General features: G+C 39.3%; 1 protein-coding gene across 1 annotated transcript in view; it reads right to left on the bottom strand.

The window, feature by feature from the left end:
• Positions 1-21,135, bottom strand: part of fbxw8 (F-box and WD repeat domain containing 8) — a 165,141-nt gene extending 144,006 nt beyond the window's left edge. Inside the window, exons 1-4 of the mRNA XM_078554028.1 lie at positions 20,521-21,135; positions 15,184-15,288; positions 13,026-13,190; positions 820-908 (exon numbers count right to left, since the gene is read on the bottom strand). Coding sequence (XP_078410154.1) covers positions 820-908; positions 13,026-13,190; positions 15,184-15,288; positions 20,521-21,018 — 857 coding nt within the window. The 5' untranslated portion in view covers positions 21,019-21,135. The remainder of the gene's footprint in view (positions 1-819; positions 909-13,025; positions 13,191-15,183; positions 15,289-20,520) is intronic.
• Positions 21,136-23,693: the final 2,558 nt, after the last annotated feature.

Genomic DNA, 23,693 nt, shown 5'->3' on the forward strand with positions numbered 1-23,693 from the left:
GGAATGGCATACCCATTGCACTCATTTAAAAACACAACAGTCCTCATTGATATTTTTCCATTTCTGCACTAAGGAGAAAATGCTTTGAGATATTCATAGGTTAATCTACCAACATACTGGATTTTCAAAACCAAGACACTAATTGTGAATCTAAAGTTCTTTTCTATAAGAAAAAAAAAACAAGAATGTATTTTTTTTAATAACTTGCCCATTAAAACTGTACTGCTTGTGATTAACATAAACAGTTTCAAAGAATGCAGTGTTAATCAAAGATAATTCTCCTATTTTTCACTAAAAGGGGCACTTCATTTGCATGACCAGGCTGAAGAGCCTACATTAAAACCTAATCCTGCGCATCTATTTGTTTATATTTAGATATTAATTTTGATTTGCTTTACCAATAATAACCATTACGTACTGTCATAATACTGGCATATAGTTATTAAATATAAAGCTAAAGCTAGTGAACAACTACAAAAGGAGATATTGCAACTTATTTTTCTACTAATTACAGATTATGCAACACTTTTAAAATAGACAATTTACAAGGTGCAAACTTTGCAGCAGCATCCACTGCAGTAAACATAATCCTCACTGAAAATGCAATAAAATTACATGCATTAAGCAAAAAGTATACCTCAAAAAGTATTCAAAACCATCTCAAAATTCAGAAGACAATTATAACCTTATGAGATTAACTGATTCTTCGCATCCCTTCATGAGATTCTGCTTTTCAGTCACTTCCAGTTATACAGTATCTAGAAATTCTTAATTGTTCTGCAACATTGTTATAATCTCTGAATATTCAAATTTCCTTACCCAGAAACTACCAATCCATTGCATGAGTGTGCATCACATAATATTCCTCCCACATCATACTGCAACTGGCTTGCAGCTCCAATACGGTTCTGTTGGAAATAAAATAGCTTATAGAAAATCAAACAAAGCAATCTGAATGAGACATATTTAAGTGTCATGTTCACAACAAACTCTGGGACACATTGCTTATTAAAAATAGTCAACATAAAACTGGATTTCTACCAGTGGTGTTCAAATATATTCCACAGAAGACCACCATGACCTTTTAGAGCTAATATAAAACTGCAATTTGGGTGTGGTGAATAGTGCCAGCCAAATGGAAAATAATATGTACTATCTTGTCTTTGATGCTGACAATTTACACTTATAAGCGTCATTTACATACAAGACTGCTTCAGAAGTGCTTTACAGGAGAGAATGGGATACTTAACAGGGTGGGAAGAAAGTTAGGCAGGGAGAAAGGTGAAACAGAGTTGTAGAAATGTTTTAAGAGCTTTTGAAGGCAGGGAGAGGCTGAATTCAAAGATGCTTTTGAAAGTAATGACAGCAGCTAACGGAATAGTAACTGAAAAAAAAGAACCTCTGATGGCAGCATAGAGGGAACAAAGCAATATATGCAGTAATCCTGAGCAAAGTCTTGTGCGGTCTTCGACATATGGTTGGAAATTTCGCAGTTGAAGTGGACTGAGTTCTTGGAGAGATTTAAATTAAGAACGAGGCTCCTAAAATTAATTTGTGGGGCCACAGGAAATCAAGAGAATTTAACAGGTTAAGTCATTGAAATTATGAATCAATGGGTACAATTTTTCAGCAGGTGATAAGTCAGGCACAAATAGAATACCAAATAGAATAACTTCAAGCTTGCCACTTGTCATGTCCAGTAAAGGGAGGTCATATTCATAACTTTACACATGGACAGAGCTCATGAGGAAGCTTCTGGAACTCTTATTTATTTAAAACGGCACTGATGAACCATTAAGATGGCTGCCTAAGGGACAGATGACCTTTGCTTATTGCTGACTATCAAGCTTCTGGAAGGTTCCAGCTTGAACAGCCACGGGTAGGGTTCTCCCCTGGAATTGACATACCAAGATGAATGTTATCTGTGGAATTCACACCTGCCTTTGTTCGAAGTCTATTCCAAATATAGACTCTATGTCTCCAGGCTTGCAGTGCAACAAAATAAAACTTACAACACCAGTTAAGTGTGAAAGACAGCCATCTGTTTCCTATTATATATCAATGGCCTTTTAAATTTAAACCATTCTGGGTGGACAATGGCAGTTGACCATGTGACTGAAACTGACTTCCGATACCGAGATCCTTTTTTATTCCAAGACCCAGAAGAGACCTGGGCAGACTGCAGAAGGACACCGACAGACAGAGGCTATGCCACCTTTGCCTTTTAAGACCACCAGTCTTCAGCCAGTCTGAGAACCAGATTCTGAAGCTAGGTGCAAGTTATCAAGCAGCTGAAATATTTATCCTGTTCCAGTTTCAAAGTTCACCTGGGAACCAACCTCCTAGGTATCAGACTATAAGAAACCTTGCAACCTGCTGTGAACCCTTCACTTTACAAATCCCTCACTTCAACTTTAAGTCATTGAATTTATTCAAGAAACCATAGGCCTGCCACGTGAGAAACCAGAAATCATAAATAAAAGACTGAATTAACTGTAATCTGTAAAAGTGCACAATCATTTTCTATATCTAACGTGCGTATGTGTGCATGCATGTGCGCGTGTGACATTGTATTAATTCAGGTTAAGTGTGCAAGAATAAATAACCTTCTTTATTTTAAACTCATGGAAGCTTACTAATGAATAATTTAATTGGAATGCACACTTCAAGGGTAAGAAAAGACACACCTCTTTCCATACAAAACTCACTGATGTTAGGAAACAGAGGTAATTTAAGCAAATATTATGCGTCATTGGGTGTTAGGAATAAGGTATATCTTTAAATTTAATTTATATTTTTCTCCATTTGTGGGTTAAAAGGCGAAGCCTGGGATTTAGTTTAATTTTTGAGGGAGACAGCCGGTCTAAAGCTGTTTGTATACCTGCAATTCTAATGAGAGTTTTACAACCCTAAGAGAAGTTAAAGTAAACACAAGAGTAGAAAAAACTGTGCTGTTGCCTAGCAATAGGGGTCCAGAGAGGCAGGCTCCACCTACACTTCCACATACATACACACAGAAAAAGTAAAGAGAAAGCAGTTTGAGTTCAGTTGGGAGCAGCTGCCATGCAGAAGCAGCCTAGAAGGGACAGATAGCCAGTGCCAATCCAAAGTTGATTGAAAGTAGCTGCCACAGAGAGAGAGAGAGACTGGAGCAAAGGGACAGATAGCAAGTCCTAAACTAAAGAAGAAAGTCCCCAATTCCAGGAGAGTGGAACAAGAGAAAGTCCCAAGGCCGTCTAGTCAAAGGAAGGACAGCAACCTGGAAAAGGTCCTGTTAAGCAAAGTTAAGAGTGAGGAGCAGAGAAAGGCTCCAAGCTTCGAGCTTAAAGAGACAAACACTGCAGGAAGCAGGTTTAAAACGAGAATGGCTTGTGAGCAGCCAGAAGGTCCGAAGAGACAGCAGAAGATCTGTAACTCTTTGCTATGGGCATGTGAAGCAGTGGTGTACTGTTAACAGCTGAGTCAGTAAGAGGATGCATGGAAGAAGGTTTGAATACATGTGGCGACCCAGGGAAGAGGAACATCGGAAGGAGAGTTTGAAACTCTGGAGGTGGATCCTTGCTGAAGGCACCTGAAAGAGAGCGTTGGTTTGGAAGAAGATTCTAAAGCGAGTTCTCGGAGAATGGAGACTGGAAACCCTAATGTGAAAGAAGGAGTTCAGTGAGACTAGTTGGCTCACGGTGTAACAAGTATCTGGGTGGAGTTGAGGAGAGATCCATAGCATCTGTTTGGGGTGGCATCTGTCACTTGGTTTCAGAGTATGGTGCGCCTCACCACAGGTCGCAAATTGGTTTACATGGACTGTGTACTTACTGGGGACATTAGAGTATAAGGTAGCTTTTGTAACTTGTGTTATCCTTATATCTGTAAAAGGTATAGTTGTGGGTGAAGAAGTATTGCAATATAGTTAATCTTTTCTTGATTAATAAATGTTTTATTCTTTTGTTAAAAGTTCATCAGCTGATTCCTGTGACTCTGTTCAGTAGCTACTCTCCACGTATCTAAACAAATAAATAAAAGTTAGGATCTATCAGGTCGGGTTCCACCCTGGGATCAGGTTTGTCCAGTTGCATCATCAACTGGGATCATAACACTGATTACAGGCAGTACGAGGGCAAATACATTCTGTCCATGACAATGTTGAGTGGTCAAAATTTTTGACTTACTGTGACTTAATGTGGAACAATTTGTCAGAGTGTACAACAACAATCCCAGAGTGGCAGATTTGAAGAGTTGGGCATCATTAGCGTGCACGTAGGTACTGAACTGGGTTTACAGATGATGTTTCCGAAGGGATATCGCATAGACGATGAACGGCCTGTGTCTGAGTGCTGAACCCTGGGGTAATTATTGTCAATATATGACCAGAAACTATTTCAGGAAATGTAATAAGTGGGAGTGAAACCATGAGAGAACAGTGCTACAGATATGGACAATGGAAGAGAGGCAATGGGAAAGAATGGAGTGGTCAACTGTGTGAAAGACAATTAAAGTTCAATGGGAATGAGATCAGTCATGCAAAGAAATCATTGGTAAGCATGTAGTTGAATGCAATGATGCAATCAAAAAAAGAGACTTCTTAGATTACATTTAAAGGAAACAGAGGTGAAGGTTGAGCTTTTTAAGAAATAGGAAGCTGATGGTAGTTCTGCAAAAGATGGGAACAATACCCAAGGATAAGGAAAATGTAAAAAGTATTATTGAACACGAGACCAAGAATGGGAGGTTAAGCAATGGAGAACAGCTTGTAGCCTCTTTGGCATTTCAAATATTTAACTTGCAAGTTTCTGATGCCAGGTCATATCATCAGGGCAAAGGGTCGATCAGAAAGGAGGATTCTCTGCAGTTAGTGGAACCCTGGCAAAAACACATGCATACAAATAACAGTGAGTCATTCAGGCCACTTTGAGACCCAAAAGCCTGGCTCAAGAATGGTTTGGCTAAAGACTGGGAGCAGATTGCTTGTCTTTCTTCTGGGCCAAGAACTGTTATGTGATTGAAATAGAAAAGATGGGACCTAGTGATGGGTGAAAATAAATGTCAAAAATAAAGTAGAACATTTAACAGTTAAATTATTGTTACAACATTCCCTGTCTGCTCCTTCTGACAAGAAATTCAAAGCCCAATGAATTTCTGTTAAAAAAAAATCTATTTAGCTGGAAGAGCTACAATCACATTCATTTTTTCTAGCTGTAGTATACTTCAATATGCAGAACTGTGGAACAATGAGTTAATCGAATTGTTTTATTCCAAGCTGTTATTACAGTTTTATCCCCTACCACTGAGACCCACAGCTATGAGAAATAAAAAAAAGGGGCATCACATGCTACAAAAATAAACCACTCACCAATCATGGCACAGATTACACATGCCAATTAATTGAAACAAATTACATGTTCAAATGTTCTTACAACTTATATAAAATTTTTCTCACGCAAACAAAATCCTTTGACACAGCAGTGACTTTCAAAGAAACAAAGAATAGCCTTTCACTACAATTTCGCTTGTGCAGATCATTCTGTTCCAACAGAGACTTTTTACTCCAATCCTTTCTGGAGCTCTGCAGATGCAGATGAGTGAATCAAATTTTGACAAAAATGACAAATGACACAACTTATGTATGTTGCTATCACAAGGACAAATGAAAATTAAGTGCAGGATAGATCCCAAAGTTGCCTTAGCGACAGAACCATCACCATTTTTGTTATCCTGATTTGTATACATTAGTGGAAAAGTGTTCCATTGCCTTCCACTAACATGACTTCTCAAATAGTATAAAGCTCGCAACAAATGAAGTGAAAACAGTGAGTCTAGTAGACATCAACTGGTTTGGAGGAGTTACTGCACCCGCCCATGCAAAAAGCTGAATTAACTTCATACAACCATTAATCTAGGACATTCCAGGAATTGGAATACTTCAAATGTAAATGATTATTCTTCTCCCTTCCATTGTCTATATTAGTGAGTCCTCCAGGAGAGTCTAAAACTGGCAATCAGCACTTTCTAAGCAAAAAACACTTAAGAAGAAAAATTAAACAAACTGGAAAGGAAAGAAAACATTTAAGCTAATTATGATGGTACAAACCACTAAAACCACTTTTCAGTGCTTTTAGTTTGAGAGGACAGCAAGGTAAAGGAGCGATACCTGAAAAATTAAACCATTAAGTTGGGTGATTGGTTGTAGTCTGTTGACACAACGCATTGTTTTCTCAGGCCATCACTACAGAAAAAGTGGAAGCACATGTACAAGAGTACTAAATTACATTCTTCTTTCAAAAATCAATAAGTTACATTATAAACATAACTCTACTGGTGTCAATCATGCCAAAGGTAACATTAATACAAATTATCAATGGGTACAGGGTGATTGATAGGTCACACATTGACTCATTTGAAATAATTAAAATGCCTTCAAGGATTAATTATCCAGAAAGTGAACTATCAGCAATCTAATCTGCTTTTTAAAAAAAAAACATGTAGAACATAATTTTACCTACCTTATATGGTACAATAACTTTATTATGGCGAAATGGGTGAGTTCGCATCTGGAATACTGTGTGCAGTTTTGCTCTCCACATTTAAGAAAGGGTATACTTGCATTGGAGGCAGTACAGCAAAGGTTCACTAAATTGGTTCCTGGGATGAGAGGGTTGTCCTTTAAACAGAGGCTGAGTAAATTGGGCTTATATTCTCTGGAGTTTAGAAGAATGAGAGGCAAGCGTATTGAAACTTACAAAATTTTGAAGGGGCTTGATAGGGTGGACCCCAGAGAGATTGTTTCCGCTGGTCAGGGAATCTAAACCACAGGGGCACAGTCTCAGGATAAGGGGCCGATCATTAGGGCTCAGGTGAGGAGAAATTACTTCACTCAAAGGGTTGTGGATGCTCTGTCATTGAATACATATAGATTTTTGGTCTCTCAGGGAATTAAAGGATATGGGGAGCAGGCAGGAAAACGGAGTTCTAGCCCAAGATCAGCCATGATCTTACTGAATGGCGGAACAGGCTCGATGGGCCATGTGGTCTACTCCTGCTCCTATTTCTTGTGTTCTTGTATTATTTAAGCATATAAATACCAAAATGTAAATTGGGAACACTCATAAATAGTGCATTAGTTTTATTGAGAAATCCAAAGTGAATAAGTGTAAGATACCAGCAAGACCAAAAAGTGAAGACAAAGTTAATCAAGAAATTGGAATTAAAAGTATGATATGATGCAGTTCCATGTGCCTTAATAAGTGGTTTAGTATTCTCCATTTGAAATTGTAATTTTAAAATCTCATTAGAATAAGTTACAATATATTGTTTAGCTATACAAGCCAGATTTTGACACATTATGATGGTAAATTGTTTAAAAACAATGACATTATAGAATTTAAGTATAATCAGATAATTCTGAAAGGAATACTCAAGATGTATTGGAGGAGATATTCAATCCTAACAAACTGACAGTAGGGTTATTGTGATAACAGAAGCAGCGCAGTTAAATAGGTTATTTGTATGACATTTCAACTGAATGCTTATAAACAAAACTTCATGATTTCTCAACATGCTTCAAAGTAACATTCATGCCACAAAAGTATCAGGCAATGACCATCTCCAACAAGAGAGAATCTAATCGTCTCCCCTTGACATTCAATGCCATTACCATTGCTGGGGGTTACCACTGATCAGAAACTGAACTGGACCAGCTATATAAATATTGTGGCTACAAGAGCAGATCAACAGCTGGGAATTCTGAGGTGAGTAACTCAGCTTTTGACACCCCGAAGCCTGTCCACCACCTACAAGGCACAAATCAGGAGTGGGATGGATGAGTGTGGCTCCAATAACACTCAAGAAGCTCGATACCTTGCAGGAAAAAGCAGTCCACTTTATCGATACTCCATCCACCAACTTATACATTAATTCCCTCCACCACCGATGCAGTGGCGGGAGTGTGTACTATATACAAGAAGCACTGCAGCAATTCACCAAGACTCCTTCAACAGCACCTTCCAAAGCCAAGACCTCTGCCACCAAGAGGATCAAGGACAGCAGATGCATGGGAACACCACCAGCTGCAAGTTCCTCTCCAAGCCACACACCATTCTGACTTGGAACCATTTTGTGGTTCCATCACGGTTGTTGCGTCAAAATCCTGGAGTACCCACACCAGTTGGACTGCAGTGGTTTAAGGCAGCGGCTCACCGCCACCTTCAAGGGCAATTAAGGATGGGCAACAAATGCTGGCCTTGCCAATGACGCTTATATCCCAAAGAATAAAAAATGCCCTGCACAAGGATGTAATATGCAGTAAATCAGCTACTTTGTTGGTTTTTGATTCTCTCAAAACTGGTAGTTTCTCTCATTTATTGCCTAAACAAATAGTGTAGTATGTCCAGAGATACAGGCACTGCTAATTTAGTCATCACTTAGACCTGTGTCAATGTCAGCTCTGGCGTAAGAAGAAAACAGGGATGTGGAAGGAGCTGATGAAATGGCCTTGGAAAGTTCCTTCTGAACTTCATTACAAGCTTCCTTAGCTGAAATGACCTTGGGGTTGGGGAACTGCTTAGAAGCAAAAGCATTTGCTGATACTTTGGTACTTTGGCAGGCTGATGTTGACCAGGTGAAGCAGCTCCAAGGTTTCTGAGCAGATTCCAAGTATAAAAGCAATGACATTAGTTAAACACAGGGTGCACCACGTGAAGGTTGTCACCTCTGCTATGTATCTCTTATGAATTGTTTAAGCATCTCCTCCAACTCTCTCCACTGGTGGAGCCCAAACTTCTGAAGGAGCAAGCTGGTTTCAGATCTAATAAGAGCTATGTTGACCAAGTGCTCACACTAACCACCCATATTGAGACTGGCTGCCAAGGCATTTTCAAGACAGGTGCTGCACTCATTGATTTTTCATCAGCATATGACACTGTGTGCAACATGGTCTTCTGGTGAAAGCTGCCAGACTTCTCTAGTGCCAGGCTACAACTCGTGAGCTTTCTTCAATGCTTAGCAATCGAAGATACATCGTTTCACTCAGAGATCAAACAAGCTCCACAGGACCCCAAATGACAGACTTCCGCAAGGCTATGTTTTAACTCCAAAGCTCTTCAATATATATGTGCATGACATGTGTCCCATCACCTCTAGGAAGTTTGCCTAAGCTGATGATCTGGCCCTTGCTACCCAACAGCACTTTGTCCCAGGACTTAGAAGCGATGAAACAATATTTCTACTACTGGAACCTCCACCCAAACCCTACTAGGACCACAGTCACTGTTTTCCACCTCAGCAACTGACTGGCTCACAGCGAACTCCAGGTCCCCTCAATACATCAATGCAGATAATCAATGGTATACTGAAATTAACACCTGTACAATGGCTCCCAGTCCTGTCTAATATCTCACCTTCTGATGTACACAGAAGCAAAAACACAAAGAATTTGACCACACTAAAGCCAGCCAAGAACTGCCAATCCATGAAGACATTCAGAACCTAACAAATATGCAACTCAAATCACGTAAACCCTCTGGAGCATGGCAAATTATTTGAGAGATGCCGGTTTTGACAGAAGTGGCAAATGGCCCAACCTGTATGCTAACATCAATGTTGCCAAAAATCTGGTGAGCGATCCGACAGTTGAGCAGTCAAGGTTTAGCCTCCCTCAAAGACTGTGGTCTACATTCAACAGGATCTGCACTCTCCATGCAAGGCCATCACACTTCTTCCACAAATAGAATTTCAAGGGCAGCCCAACATGCGACTGCGGTCACCCAGTTCAGACTGTTCATCACAATGTGAATGAATGTGGCCTACAAAAATTTGCCACAGGATTCAAGACAATCCAACCAACAACACAGTGCTGTCACTTGGTTATCCAACTTGGACTTAGTCTTGGATATGACTATGACTATATGTTTTGACGCTTTGATTTGACACAAACTGGAGGGTTCTTTACAAATATACACTTTCATTAAAAACAGAGGTAAAAAATCTACTTTTTGTGCTGCTGCCATGATACATGTTAATCCTTTTATATAAAACTAAACAGAGTGAACGTGAGAGATTGTGTACAGGGGCACAACTTTTAAAATTTAGTTAAGGTCGCTGGCTGGGAGACTTTGACAGCTAAAATGCTAGCAAGAGCTGAGGGCAACAAAAGTGATCAGTAAAGTGAACATCACATCATGAGGAAATTCACCTCTACTGTAAAGAATTTGTTAATGGAGAAATGCCATAAAAGGCTATATTTCTTAATGGAACCTTAGTAGTTAGCGAACTTTGTGGCCATTTTAATTTGTTACCACATGGTGGTACCTTGTTCGTCTAAATGAAATATATCCTGGTTTATGATTAAATGCTATTTCAAAGGCAGATGAATCACCCAAGTAGATGGACTACATAACAATAACAGATGCAAAGTTCACCCAGGTGCTGGAAATAATTAGTATTTATCCCCAGGGCATTAATCAATTATGTCCCACCTATGGCCTTTGCAAACAGCCCACCAAAGGGAAAGAGAGTACAAAGAATATTCTTTTCCTGACTTCTTCCAAAAGTACACTAATCAAGTACAACTAAGTATTTTTGGAATACATTTTAATCAGATATTCCTTTTATTAATATAACATTTTGAGAGATGTATAAACACAGATGTACAAGATGAAAATTGATAATTTTACATACATTTTCAAGAGTGCATATAGGAAATTAGTTGCCCCTCTTATGAAGGGCTGTGAAATTTATGGACAGTTGAAGTGGCCCTGAAATTAATAATTAAGCAGTGATTCAAACCAATTACATTATACTGTACCTGGAAAGGTTTATTGAGCATCCAGCATTATTTATTTTTTTCTCTGACTTGCATTATAACTATCACTATATGCAGATAAGCACTGCAGTACAGACTTACTGAAAATGCCTAAGGGGGAGCTATTCTCCATAAATGTGATGTATATGCTATTTTGTGCAGGAGTTCAATTCCACAGTGTTAAAAAGCTGTTTCTGTTTTGTTGCCTGAATGAACATCCATTGTGAAACCTCCTCACATGTATTGGTGTCAGTGAGGTCATCCTTCAAACATTATTTCCAATTGGCTAGGCAGATCATTAATTCATAGGACCAAAAAGAATATAGGGGCTCAGATAAAAAAAACGCAAGCGGTACAGACTGCTCGGAGAGACAAGCTGTCATCAATTATTTCAAGTATTGCAAATTTCCTAATATAGGTCAATCACCATGCAGAAGTGCCAAACGGAGGCAGAATATTTCACCCTGCAATGGTGGGGGTGCAAAGGAAGGAAAATTCGAGGAACAGTCATCTCAGAGTACGTGATAAATATTCTAGCCATCCATAAAAAAGTGGTATTCATCAGGATCTGGAATTTGCTCTCTAAAGTAGTAAAACAAAAAAAAAATGCACTCTAAATTTATAGTCAACAGTAAATACATTGAAAAATCTGCATGAATGGAAGCTGACAAGTCAGCTTCATCATCGTTAAACTAGAAAATATGTTGTGTACAAAGTTCAAAAAGGGAAAATATTCCTCTCCTAATGACTCACCAACAGATAAATGCACTGCCTGGTGTTGAACCAAGCTCTAGAGACCTGGTGCTGCCAGGTTCATTTTCCAGTATGTGCCCAGTTCATTTATCTCGGATTGGACGCTGCAAATGTCCAGAGCTAAGATGGGGAGAATTCAGGTACAATTTTAATTTTGATAGTTAACCTATGACCCATGTTGGAAAATGTGTATGGACATGCATGGACATATGAAATGGCCATTTGGGTGAGGTGCTGAAGGATGGCTGCCACTCAGGAAATTGTATCCCAGCAAGAGTCAGTGCCTTCAGAAAAGCATTTTAAAAAGATATATCACACTTTCAAATACTTGCATATATAGTTGCTAATAATTAACATCTGTTTGAGTTTTGTTGCTAATGGCAGACTTTTTGAATATTTTACTTTAAACATTGCTAACGACATCCTGAGTAAAATATCTGTGGAAGGTGTTAGAAATCCAATAGTCTGAGGGAGATAAATGACTGTACATGGTAGAAGATACTAGATTGCTGAAATACTCTGATGAGTTATCTATTTAATCTAATTTGACTCCCCTATACTGAGACACAAAAAAACTCCTCTGAGGGAGATTTTAGATGATGTCACCAATATTTAATATTAGGACAATGCAAGTCACAATCAAACAAAACAAAAGAAACAAGACTTACAATACCTAGAAAAGAGGGTAACTAACATTTTCCAATTCTCTCACTTTTTTTAAAAAGAGGATTGAAGAGGAATGGAAAATTTTAGCACATCATGAAAAAATGCTTGCAAAGAGTTTAACATGCACTTCACGTAATTAAAACAGATCTCATGATGGCTCAGTGCACTCATCTAGTGTGTGGCTGAGACATACAGATCCCAAAAATTCCAAGTTTGATTCCTGGCTTGTGTGGAGTTAATTGATCACAGTCAAGGCAGCAGTGAAGTCACTATCACCCTGTTGAAATATGCTAATTCAGCACAGATCAGGGACTCTCCAGTTTTATTTACAGATGGATGATGTTACTCACTGGAAGGTGTGTTGTTTTAAAGTACAAAAGAATTATACATACGTGTTATTCTGTAGCTAAAATGCAGAGGGTCACATAATCAAATGGCTTTGCCTTACAGAGGGCAATAAATGTACTCAAAGTAAATTAGGAGTTATTTTCTATTGCTAGTAACATCCTGTTAGACTGGAAACAATAGGGTTTCATTTTTTTATTATATAAAAATGTGCTCCAGAAATTTGAATGTCTGACTTCTGAAGCATGACAGACATGTTTCAATACTTTTATATAGACAGATCAATTTAGCTGCGAATGCCCATAGTTCATAGGCTCAGTTCATAGCACCCTCACCTTTGAGTCAGAAGGTTGTGGGTTCATGTCCCACTCCAGGACTTGAACAAAAAAAAAGTCAAGAACTGTGAATGTACTCGAAGGAGTTACAATAGAACATAATTAATCATGCTTTACGCAATTATCAGATTTACCTTCCAGTTGGCTTGCAATGTTTGTTCCTTCTTCATGGAATCTCGTAAAACAGCCTTCCAGCATGTGAAGTCACCAATGTCTGCCTTAACCTGGTAGCCTGCCTTCAAGCAGTGCTTGTACCAAAGCACCTCATCCTCTGCAATAACCTGCCAGGCTTTACTCACCTGAGAAACAAAAGGATCTCATTATTGTGGGGAATGGTAATGGAGAAGAAAATTATTCTATTTTAAGAAAAGATGGGCCCCACAACCCTAAACAGTCTTAGCTAAGTCTATTTTTTAAAAAATAGCAGCATAACACATTTGAGCTTTATGTTAGACTCACCTCATTGGCACATTTGTGTAATTAATAAAGCTTGTTATCAACTGGTACTGTACATAAGGTTAATGATGAAAGGTCTTAATTTGTATGTATTATTGGAACGTTGTTAAGAAAGTTGGCATCTCCTCAATGGGGAGATAGTAGTGTAATGGTAATGTCGCTGGACTAATAATCCAGAGCCCAGGCTAATGCTCTGGGGACACGGGTTCAAATCCCACAATGGCAGCTGGCGGAATTTGAATTCAGTTAATAAATCTGGAATATAAAGCTAGGTTCAGTAATGGTGACCACGAAACCATCATCAATTGTCGTTAAAAACCCATCTGGTTCACTATTGCCCTTTAGGGAAGGAAATCTGCATGGTCTACATGTGACTCCAAACCAACAGCAATGTGGTTGACTCTTAACTGCCCTCTGAAAAGACCTAGCAAGCTACTCAGTTCAAGGGCATTTCAAGTTGGGTAACAAATGCTGGCCTCACTGACAATGCCCAGACCCCATGAAAGAATTTTTAAAAAACTGTAGTTCAACTTTACAGCTAGCACACATTTTTGCACATTTGTGAGTCGAACATTAACAGGAAACAGAAATCAACCAATCAATACTGATTGGCTAGAAAATTAAGGTGGGTCGCCAGTCGAAGGGGCACAAGTTAAAGTTAGGTTATTGTGGGGAAGCTAGGAGCACTCTTCCCACTAGTCAAGAATTGCAAATATTTGGTTAGCAATTGTTAGTTGTGTCGACACAGGTGCACATACTTGGGCTGGATGTTGCAAAGGCTGCCTGCAATAAAGGTGTAAAATTAGGGAAGCATCGCTGGGGTTTTTGCACTTTCATCTCATGATATGTGTTACAGGGGCTCTTGCTGGGAGAGAAAGTTAGAATTAGTAGTAGGGCACTTAGTAGGAAGTTAGTACTTGCGTGGGACATTACCAATCAATGGGTAATCATAGGTTGAGGGTTGCCGTAAGAACCCAGATCAGTATTAGGGCTAAAGCTAATTGCCTTAAGAGAAAGTGAATAGTCTTTGTTGGAAAAGTCTCTCTACCAAATAGAGAAAGAGAGAATAGGATCCACTAGTATTGAAGTCTTAAAGCTGCAATGGATCAGTATATATGTTGGAGTTAAGATGACCAAGTTAAAATCTTGAAGGACATTGAAAGTCAAGGGAGCAGGTTCAAGGAACCAACAAGAGAGGACTCCAGAAGACCCAGGATCCACGGAAAGACAGACCAATGTGTCGAACTTGAGCTTGGTGCCATGCCTCGACTAGTAGAATGTTAAGACCATAAGAGCAGAAATTAGACCAATCGGCCCATTGAGTCTGCTCCGCCATTCAATCATGGCCGATAAGTTTCTCAACCCAATCTCCCGCCTTCTCCCCGTAACCTTCGAATTAACCTTTGTTGTCCAATAGACCTTGTTAGTTTGCATTCTAAAGTAATGATTGTCCTTTTTGCCAATAAAGTCATTTCTCAACAAGAATTCCCTACTCTGGGGTTAGAGTCTAAATCCCTACATTTATTTAAATGTTGAATTCTAAAATTACATGTTAAGGTCAAATTAAATGGAAATGGACAAGTATAGATACTTGTGCTGATCTCAATTCTCAAATCATTTCTGCACTAACTGCTCGTAACCTCCCTTCTGATCCTCTGATATTCAAATTCAAGCCACTTAATAAAAAACTTACCCCACTGAAAGATCTTCTGCAATTTTTAAATCAAATTGTAAAAGTTGAGAACACAGAAAAGTATACTTTGACAAATTATAATTAAGTCTACCTGAAAAACTTACTAACTGCCTTTATAGATTGGATTAAACTGTTATATTTACCTGAGCACATCTTCCAAGTTCAGTTTTACCAAGATATGCAAATATTTTCAGTGCTAGCTCATACGGCAGGTCAATATCAAAAAAGGGGATTTCATTTATTTCATCCTGCAACAGACAGCAAGTACAAGTTTTATTATACACTTCAAAGCAGCAGATTCCAACAGATATTTAAAAGAAATACAATTATCTGCTTGTGTCCGAATGAATTATGCTAGAGGCAGTCAGAGTACTTTTTCCGCCTGTGGCTCTTCATACCTAAATGTGTAAATGTATCCTATTGAATGTGTAACTGAAATCCCAATGTTGAAGCTTGTTACCGTGATCCTACTCGCACGTCTGTGTGAAGCCAGAGGGCCCACAGGACCGATAATTCAAGATGTCAAACACTTAAAGCCGTAGCAAGTAGATTTTGCCTATCCTTTCACCAACAACTTTTTCAACAGAATCAACATTCTAAATTATACAATCTTAAAAGTGTTGCAAGAACACAAAGACTTGGGGGTCACACACACAAATCCTGGAAGGTGCGTAATAAATTGATAAAGCTGTGATAAAAGCACATTGGCTTTATAAGTAGAGACAGAGAGTACAAAAACAATTAAGTTACGTTAAAAACCTTTATGAATCACTGGTTAGGCCGTAGCTAGAGTATTGTCCTCACTTTTGAGCATCAAACTTTAGCAAGGCTGTCAAAAACGTGAAGAGGGTGCAGAGGACATTTACTGGGATTATGAGGCACGAAAGACTTCAGTTATGTTGAGAAACTACAGAAGCTGGGACTGATCTCCTTAGAAATCAATCCTTAGTATTCAAAGTTTAAGTGCTTTTGATAGAGGAAGTAAGCAGGAATTGTTTCCACTGGTAGGAGAGAAGTAACCAGAATACAGAGATTTAAGATAATTGCCAAAAGAACCAGAGGAATATGAAGAGAATTTGTTCATGCAGTTTATTATTATTTAGAAAGCACTACCAGAAAGGGTGGTGGAAGCAAATTCAATACTATCAAAAGGGAATTGCATATATACTTGAAAGGAAAAAAATTGCAGGGTTATGGGGAAAGTGCAGGGGAGTGGAACAAATTGTATAGCCTTGTCAAAACACAATGGGCCAAAGGAACTCCTTCTGTGGTACAAGATTATTTGATTCGACTGAATTTTTTTTTGAGCCTTGGACAGTGTTAAATATGCAATAAGAAATATTCATTCAAATAGCTTCAAGATGTATAAATCAACTACTTTAAGTAATTTGTTTCAAGCTACAATTTGCAGCAGCTCATCGTTTTGTCTGGATATTGGATACTATATTATTCATTGGACTGGAGGTGGAAAATAGCTTAAGGCACAAAGAGAGTGCTTCAGGTTTTTGGCAGTGAGAGCAATTCTTGTTTTTGTACATAATTGCTGACCTCAATATTTAATCTCCCCATTTGATAATTTTGGACATGGCTCCATTTAGCATAGCTTAGGAAAGTAATATTCCTTAAATTAATAGAGATCGATTACTGTTTTTAAAGCAACATTTCATTGCTTCTGTCTGATTCAATAAAATAAGCCCAAGACTTCAGAACTCTTAAACAAAGGAACTGGGTGTTTTAATTATTGCAGGTGAAACCTGTTACAGGAGGTTCGGAGGAAATTGATGGAGAGTCTACAGGTTGTAGCTGAGAAAACAATCCATCTAGTGCATTTTTCCAAGGTATCCCAAAGCATTTCCCATCTAATACTTTCCCTTTGAAATGTAATCGTTACTGTTGTGTGCGAAGACGCAACAGCCCGTTTGCACCAGCAAAATCGAACGAACAGCAAATGCGATGAATGACGTGTTAATTTGTTTTGGTGGTACCAGATGAGGGAGGAATGGGTACATTGGTGTGCTGGGGTGGAGGACAAGATGCAATGAGTCAAAAACCTGGATGGATAGAAAGGTCTGGAACATATAGGATTGAGTTATAAATATAACCTATACTAGGTTTTCATAGGGATTGCTAGATGGAAAAAAAGACCAGGTTCCATCTAGTTCACCTTCTACCATCCTTGTGGTTGCATGGTACACTGATAATGGAGTTGTTGACTAATCATAGCAAGCAACCTTTATCAATTAGTCTACAATAAATCCAGATATGTTAAAACAACCCTAGTGGTGGAAAGCTTTGGAAACCATAGGTCCAAAATGACCTGTTTCCCAGAAGCATGCTATACTTACCACATCATGTCTAAAGTTGTTCATACTGTATGCCAAAATGTTATTTTCTGGAGATAAATCTAATGAGTTTGAATGAATCAATACGAGCTGCTTCTGCTGTCTGTTATAGGTGAATCATAAAAAATAGCAATTTTTTGCCTGTAATTTTGAGGTAGAAAAACAATCCAGCAGGTCGTAGGATGCAATAAGGCATGAGAGTAAATTTGGAGCAGTTTTGATACACAGAATGCTTAAGATTGAATTACTACTCTCTGCCAGCCAGCCATCCATTATGCTAGGATTACACATTGTACATTACTGTATGAACCTAGTTACCCCAAATATATGGGATTAAGAATTCACTTCACATGTCAATAACTTCAAGACTGCAACTACTTAAGCATAAGACACTAACCATTTAAAAATAATTAGAACTAACTGTACTCAGTCTACACAAACATGACCACAAGTAGAGCAGATGCGCACATAAATGGTTGGTAACTTGGTCATTACAACAGTAATGCTGCTGGTGTGCAGATAAAGTTTGCCTGTGTGGCGAATTCTAAGCCTACTGCCTGTATATGGAAACACAGTTACAGTCATGTAAAGCTAACAAAATTTACATTGATTGTAAAGTGAAACAGAAAAACAAGTTTTTCTTCACACAGGCACCTTTTCAAAGAAAAATTATCAGCATTTCCCCACCTTTATAACTAATGTTTTGGTTCATCATTATACCACAGACACTGTTATACTGATGGCACCCTGCAATTCGCTGGCTAGGCAAAACAGGACTTGACAAGCACAATCATAGGACTTTGTTCACCAGCAACCAAATGCTAGCTACATTTTAAATGAAGGGAAAGATCGATCTTCCAGGACATCTTAAAGCACATCACAGCCAGGGAATCATTGTGCTTATTTGGAGAGTCAACCATCTCATCAGCTCTCTTTCAATATTAAAAAAAAAATCAAACTAAGAATCTCTGAGGTAGCCAACTTTTTAAACACTGACGACAGTCTCACATTATTTCACCCAAATTTTATCTGGGAAGCGTTCTGCTCAAACTACAGTGCAAAATATGCACAAATACAATGGTGAAGCCACTTTGCAACACAAATTATGTTATATAGGACTTTTAATAATTTACTTACATCAGTTAAATTACTGCTGCAGCTCCATCAGGACAAGTTTAATAAAATAAATTCATAAGGGAAACTAAAAGAGGTTACTTCAAAATGATACAAGAAGAACTGAAATTAGCTATTTTGATTATATCATTGCATGATATAATCAAATAGCTCCTATACACTCTAATATATTTTTGGATTGAAAGATATAAGTTTTCCTTCCTTTTTCTTCCAATTTCCTCACTTGGTCACTTGAAGGCATTAATTATGTGCTAGGTTCCAGTTTCAGAGGTACTAGACCCATTGTAGTGCCTATTTTATTGAGAGCTACGAGAGTGAATGGTAGCAAGGAACTGGATTTCTGGTAGCCATCCCAGACAAGCCCAATCCTGTCCTCACCCATCTTCCATATATGTCCTCTGCTGGTTTGCTGAATAGCAGCAGAAGTGGAGATACTGCAGGGTTTCCTCTCCCTAGACCAGGGTTGTGGAAGACAACCGTGGTATCCTTACTATCTACCAACTCAACATAGACCGGTGATCTGACTCAAAACCTTTCTAGTTTATACAACTCAGCTGCTTGCTGCCTGATCCAGCTAAGCTATTGGGGAAAGCAAATGACTGAATGATCTTTCATGATCTTTAACAGTCTGTGATAGAATTGCCTTTGTTTGACGTCCTTTTCCTAATCCTCACTATTCCTAACTCCTACATCATTGAGTAACCAGACAAAACATTAAGACATGATTATACATTTAAAAATACTAAAATCAAAATCAACAGCCATGCAACTACGTTACTGCCATCTTATGAGAAGTCATCAGGTCACTATTCTGAAGTGGTTAAGGAGCATTCATGAAAATTAAACTACAAATCATATTAGAGTTCCAACTGCTACTAATGAAAAACTCCGTAGAAAATATAAGTTATACATTTATTGCACACCAGAAATGAGTAATGCAATCCAAACATATTATTTTAGTGAAAGTTTTGCAAATGTAGGGACTTATCGAATGTTGGGAAAGAACTAGATACAGAGATAGAGAGAAAGGAGAAATTGAGAATGGAAGATGCAGTTACAAGAATAAAAGTTTCATTTTCATATTTTTCTGTTAACATCACCTTGAGAAATGAACACGTTTATCAAAAAAACCCCAATCTAATGAATATTGGTATCACCTTTCTTTTATATTTTTGAGATATAGATTGAATCGTGTTGTTGAAATTAAAGACATTAGAGGAAGCTGCTGTTGTCACGACTGTAAATTTAATTCTTATATGCGCATCCTGTTATCTTGATGTGCCGAAACAAATGAACATAATTCTGAAATAACTTAAAACGATTCGTAGTGTCCGCTTTTAACTCCAATACCTTGGATGATCTCACAAACAACAACCTTCAATTAGCTTTATGGCTTGCCAGTGCCCAGAGCTTTCGCACATGTAATGAAGAGGCAGTAATTGTGCCCTTGGGATCTCTTGGTGGTTAATGCCTAATGCCTTTCACTCCCACTCACAGCTCAGTTTCTAAACAAAGTTAATTTCCCACTAGTAAATAACATTTACAGAGGACAAAACAATTTCCATTAATTCGAAAATTGCAGCTTCTGCAATCGTCGGTTTTCGACTGTGAGCTGCGCCTGTGACCTTAACTAAGCAGTGATCAAACAGTTTGACTTATGGCGCATTACAACCGCAAATAACCAGATTGCAGTGTTATCGACCTTTAAGTACTTCCCCAGGGAATTCCACATCTTCGGCTTTTAGTCCCTTATTCGCCAATATTGTGCGTATTTATTGCTCGTAAATTGAAGCCTAACAAAATGTCAAGACTACAACAATGGGCACAAAGCTGGAAACCTGCGGATAAACTTTTGTCTAAAATATCGATCGCAGATTGTCATGTCTGGGATTATTTTTCGCCCATAAAACACCAGCTGCCAGGAAATCCACTAGCAGTTTTTAAATGAAGGCTGGCTGTTTAGTGGTGAGAGAGAGAGAGAGAGGTAGAAAGTGCAGTGATTACCAAATCATTGATGAGCTGATCGAGCAGGTTCTCCCTCTTGTTGCTGGGGGTCTGTCCGGCTCGGTCCGAGGGTTTGTCACAGGCCCGGGCTGCTGGCCCCGTCCCCCTGCGGCCGGCGACCCCCCTCACCCCGCCGCATCGCCCACCTTCCAGGCGCTCCCTGAGCGGGCTGGTCCGGCCCTCCAGCAGACTCTCGGCCAGGTAGAAATAATCCGCGCTTCCTGGGACCACCTGCTGCCGGCCACTCGGCCCCTCCGCCTTGGACCCGCCCTCACAGTCCTCGTGGCCGAGTCCCGGGTCACCCCCGTCTCCATGGTAACCGGGCCTCGGAGCTGACGGGTCACCCCTCTCCCCGTCCCCATGGTAACCGGGCCCCGGCCCCCGCTTGCGCCGCTTTTTGCTGCTCCTTTCGCCGTAGGTAACGCCCGCCGAGACGTTGCGCTCCGTAATCTCTTCCCTCCACTGTCGTCGGAATTTCTCCAGATCCTTATCGCCCATACCCCATAACCGTAAACTTTATTCTAAATGATAACAGTGAAAAAAACCTAGTTAAAGAGCCCCTGCTGGCCGGATACGTTCTCTGGTTGCACCGTTTCCTCTGTTCAAACTGCACCGTGTGGCGTTGTATGTCCTCAACATTTAGTTCCGCTCTACAAATGTTCCCCTCAGACACTGACTTCAAACGCTACCTTGCCAACTCTGGAGGTTGTTCACATGACACAATTGCTGTAATTTGAAAATGCCATTGCATCCACTTTATAAACGCGTCTTCAGTGCTTTCTTCCTAAACCTGTACTTAGGTTGGCTTCTCGGCAGTTCTTGTAAAAGTCAGTTCAATTACATCTACAACTCTGCTTCACAAGATCTTCTTCTAACTGGTTCCTTACCTTCTCCAAAACTGAGTAATTAAACTCTCACCGTATGCATTTGAGGCTGGGATTAAAAGTATGAAAGTTAAAACTCTTTTAAAAATCCTCGTTGTCCTTGTCTGAAATCTTACATTCATCGTTTTCTTTTGTCCTTAGAAATTATATCTCGTCTAACTTGCAATAAAATGCAGTGGGCGTCAACCTTCAACAACTTCTCATTTCAGACCATTTCATTTCATTGTCCATTGACAGGATTGACATTTGTTTGAAAACAGAGGTCCGGCAATCATATGATTTGTCAAGGCAATGCATTTTGAAAATATCTTATGTGCTCGTCATTAAAATTTATTCTCTTTTCTGGTAGGTCTTTGTATAAAATAGTTTGACCTGACTGTCCAAAGAACTTAGCCTCTTTCATACTCTGCATTTACAACAATGACCTTCCATGACACAGTGTTGCTCTGTGCAGGTGGAATTGTTGCATTTTAGCTTTTGGAATTCTTCATGAAATAATACTGAGGTTACGTAGGAAGTAAACGTAACTTACAGTTGTACAAGGAAGAGGTTTATGATCTTACTCATTGTAAGCCTCTTGGATAATCCTTACACACTCTTCTTCCCTCTCCAAAATAAAATATGTCTTTAGTACAAGTCAGCATTTCAGGACTCGCCACACAGCAGGCAGAAGGGACGGTCAGCTTGTTGACCCATGATGCAGAAGTTCTTTGCAGTCAATTTCTACAAAGTCAAACAATGAACTGAGAGGTTCTGCCTTTTTAGAAATGGAAGAGAACTTGTCACCCACTTTCAGAATAAGACACTTTACATCAAAAGTCAAAGCTTTCATAAATTACATGGCACTTGCATCCAACCTGAATCATTTTGTCTTTCAGTCGTTTCAGTTTCTTGTAAACTGACTTATGTTTCCCAAGAATGACAGCGGCATTATCAGCTTTATGGGATGACACACAGTTTACACTAAGGCCAGTCTGTTCTGAAATATTTGAAAGGAGTGCAGCAATGGCATCACTTGTCTCATCGTTATCATGTTAAAAATCAAGTAAGCATGTCCCTTCCATACTTAAGATATACCAAACAACTCTTCCATCCCTTATTTGAGATATCTGTTCCAACTGAGAGAAATATGTACTGAAGATGATTAACTAAAATTTCCTCTACCTTTGCAGCTAAAACATTTTCAACGATACTACTTTATTTTATGCATCCACAAGACTTTCTTTTTTGCAATTGCTGTATTGGGTAGAAACTTTGGAAGCAATTTATCTTATAGTGCTGACTTTGCCTGCACTGGAGTGCTGTGTTTGGCTGCAGTAGAGAGCTTCAGTTGGAGATAGGTGACTGAGGGAGTTTAAGGGTTAAATTCTATCTAAAGTCTAGTCTTTCTTTGATTTAGCAATGAACTAAAAGTTGTTGTTAGGGTTGGAAGATTGTGAGTTTTAGACCGGAGAGAAGAGGCCAGCGAGAGCGGCATAAAAGGGTGCGCCAACTGAGGCCAAGACCGGAGAAGAGAAGCCAGTGAGAGCAGTATAAAAGGGCACAAAAAACAAAGGCCGAGACTGGAGAGGAGAGGTGTACCCTCAGGACCTTCAGGTGGTGGAGTTGGAAGTGACATCATGATCCAAAAAGCGATGTAATGCAGGGGAGGCAGCTGATTGGTAAGTAGAGTCAGGTGAGTACCTCTACTTCTACTTTTCTACTAATTAAACTGCTGCAGTCCATTAGCTTAAACAAAATAAGGTGAGGACTTTGGACTGTAGTTACACAGACAGGCGTTTCTGCGGCTGCAAAAGAGACTCCGGGATGGTATGTTGCCTCCCTCCTGCCAGGGTCAAGGATGTCTTGGAGAGGCTGCAGGGCATTCTGAAGGGGGAGGGTGAACAGCCAGTGGTCGTGGTATATATTGGTACCAACGACATAGGTAAAAAAAAGGGATGAGGTCCTACAAGCTGAATATAGGGAGTTAGGACATAAATTAAAAAGTAGGATCTTAAAGGTAGTAATCTCAGGATTATTACCAGTGCCATGTGCTAGTGAGAGTAGAAATAACAGGATATATCAGGTGAATAATGGCGGAAGAAATGGTGTGGAGGGGAGGGATTCAGATTCCTGGGACTTTCCCCTGAGAAGTAGTGACCCCTAACAGTATCCAAAACGGTATGTCTGTTAGAGAGGGGGATGGCCACAGGGGACTCCTGGACTACCTGCCTTCCTCTACTCTGCCTGTTCAGTCTTTACCTGCGGTGTGACCACCTCATTGAACATGCTGTCCATGATAATCTCAGC

The sequence above is a fragment of the Cetorhinus maximus genome, chromosome 12, assembly GCF_964194155.1.
Source record: "Cetorhinus maximus chromosome 12, sCetMax3.hap1.1, whole genome shotgun sequence".
NCBI classification, from domain to species: domain Eukaryota; kingdom Metazoa; phylum Chordata; class Chondrichthyes; order Lamniformes; family Cetorhinidae; genus Cetorhinus; species Cetorhinus maximus.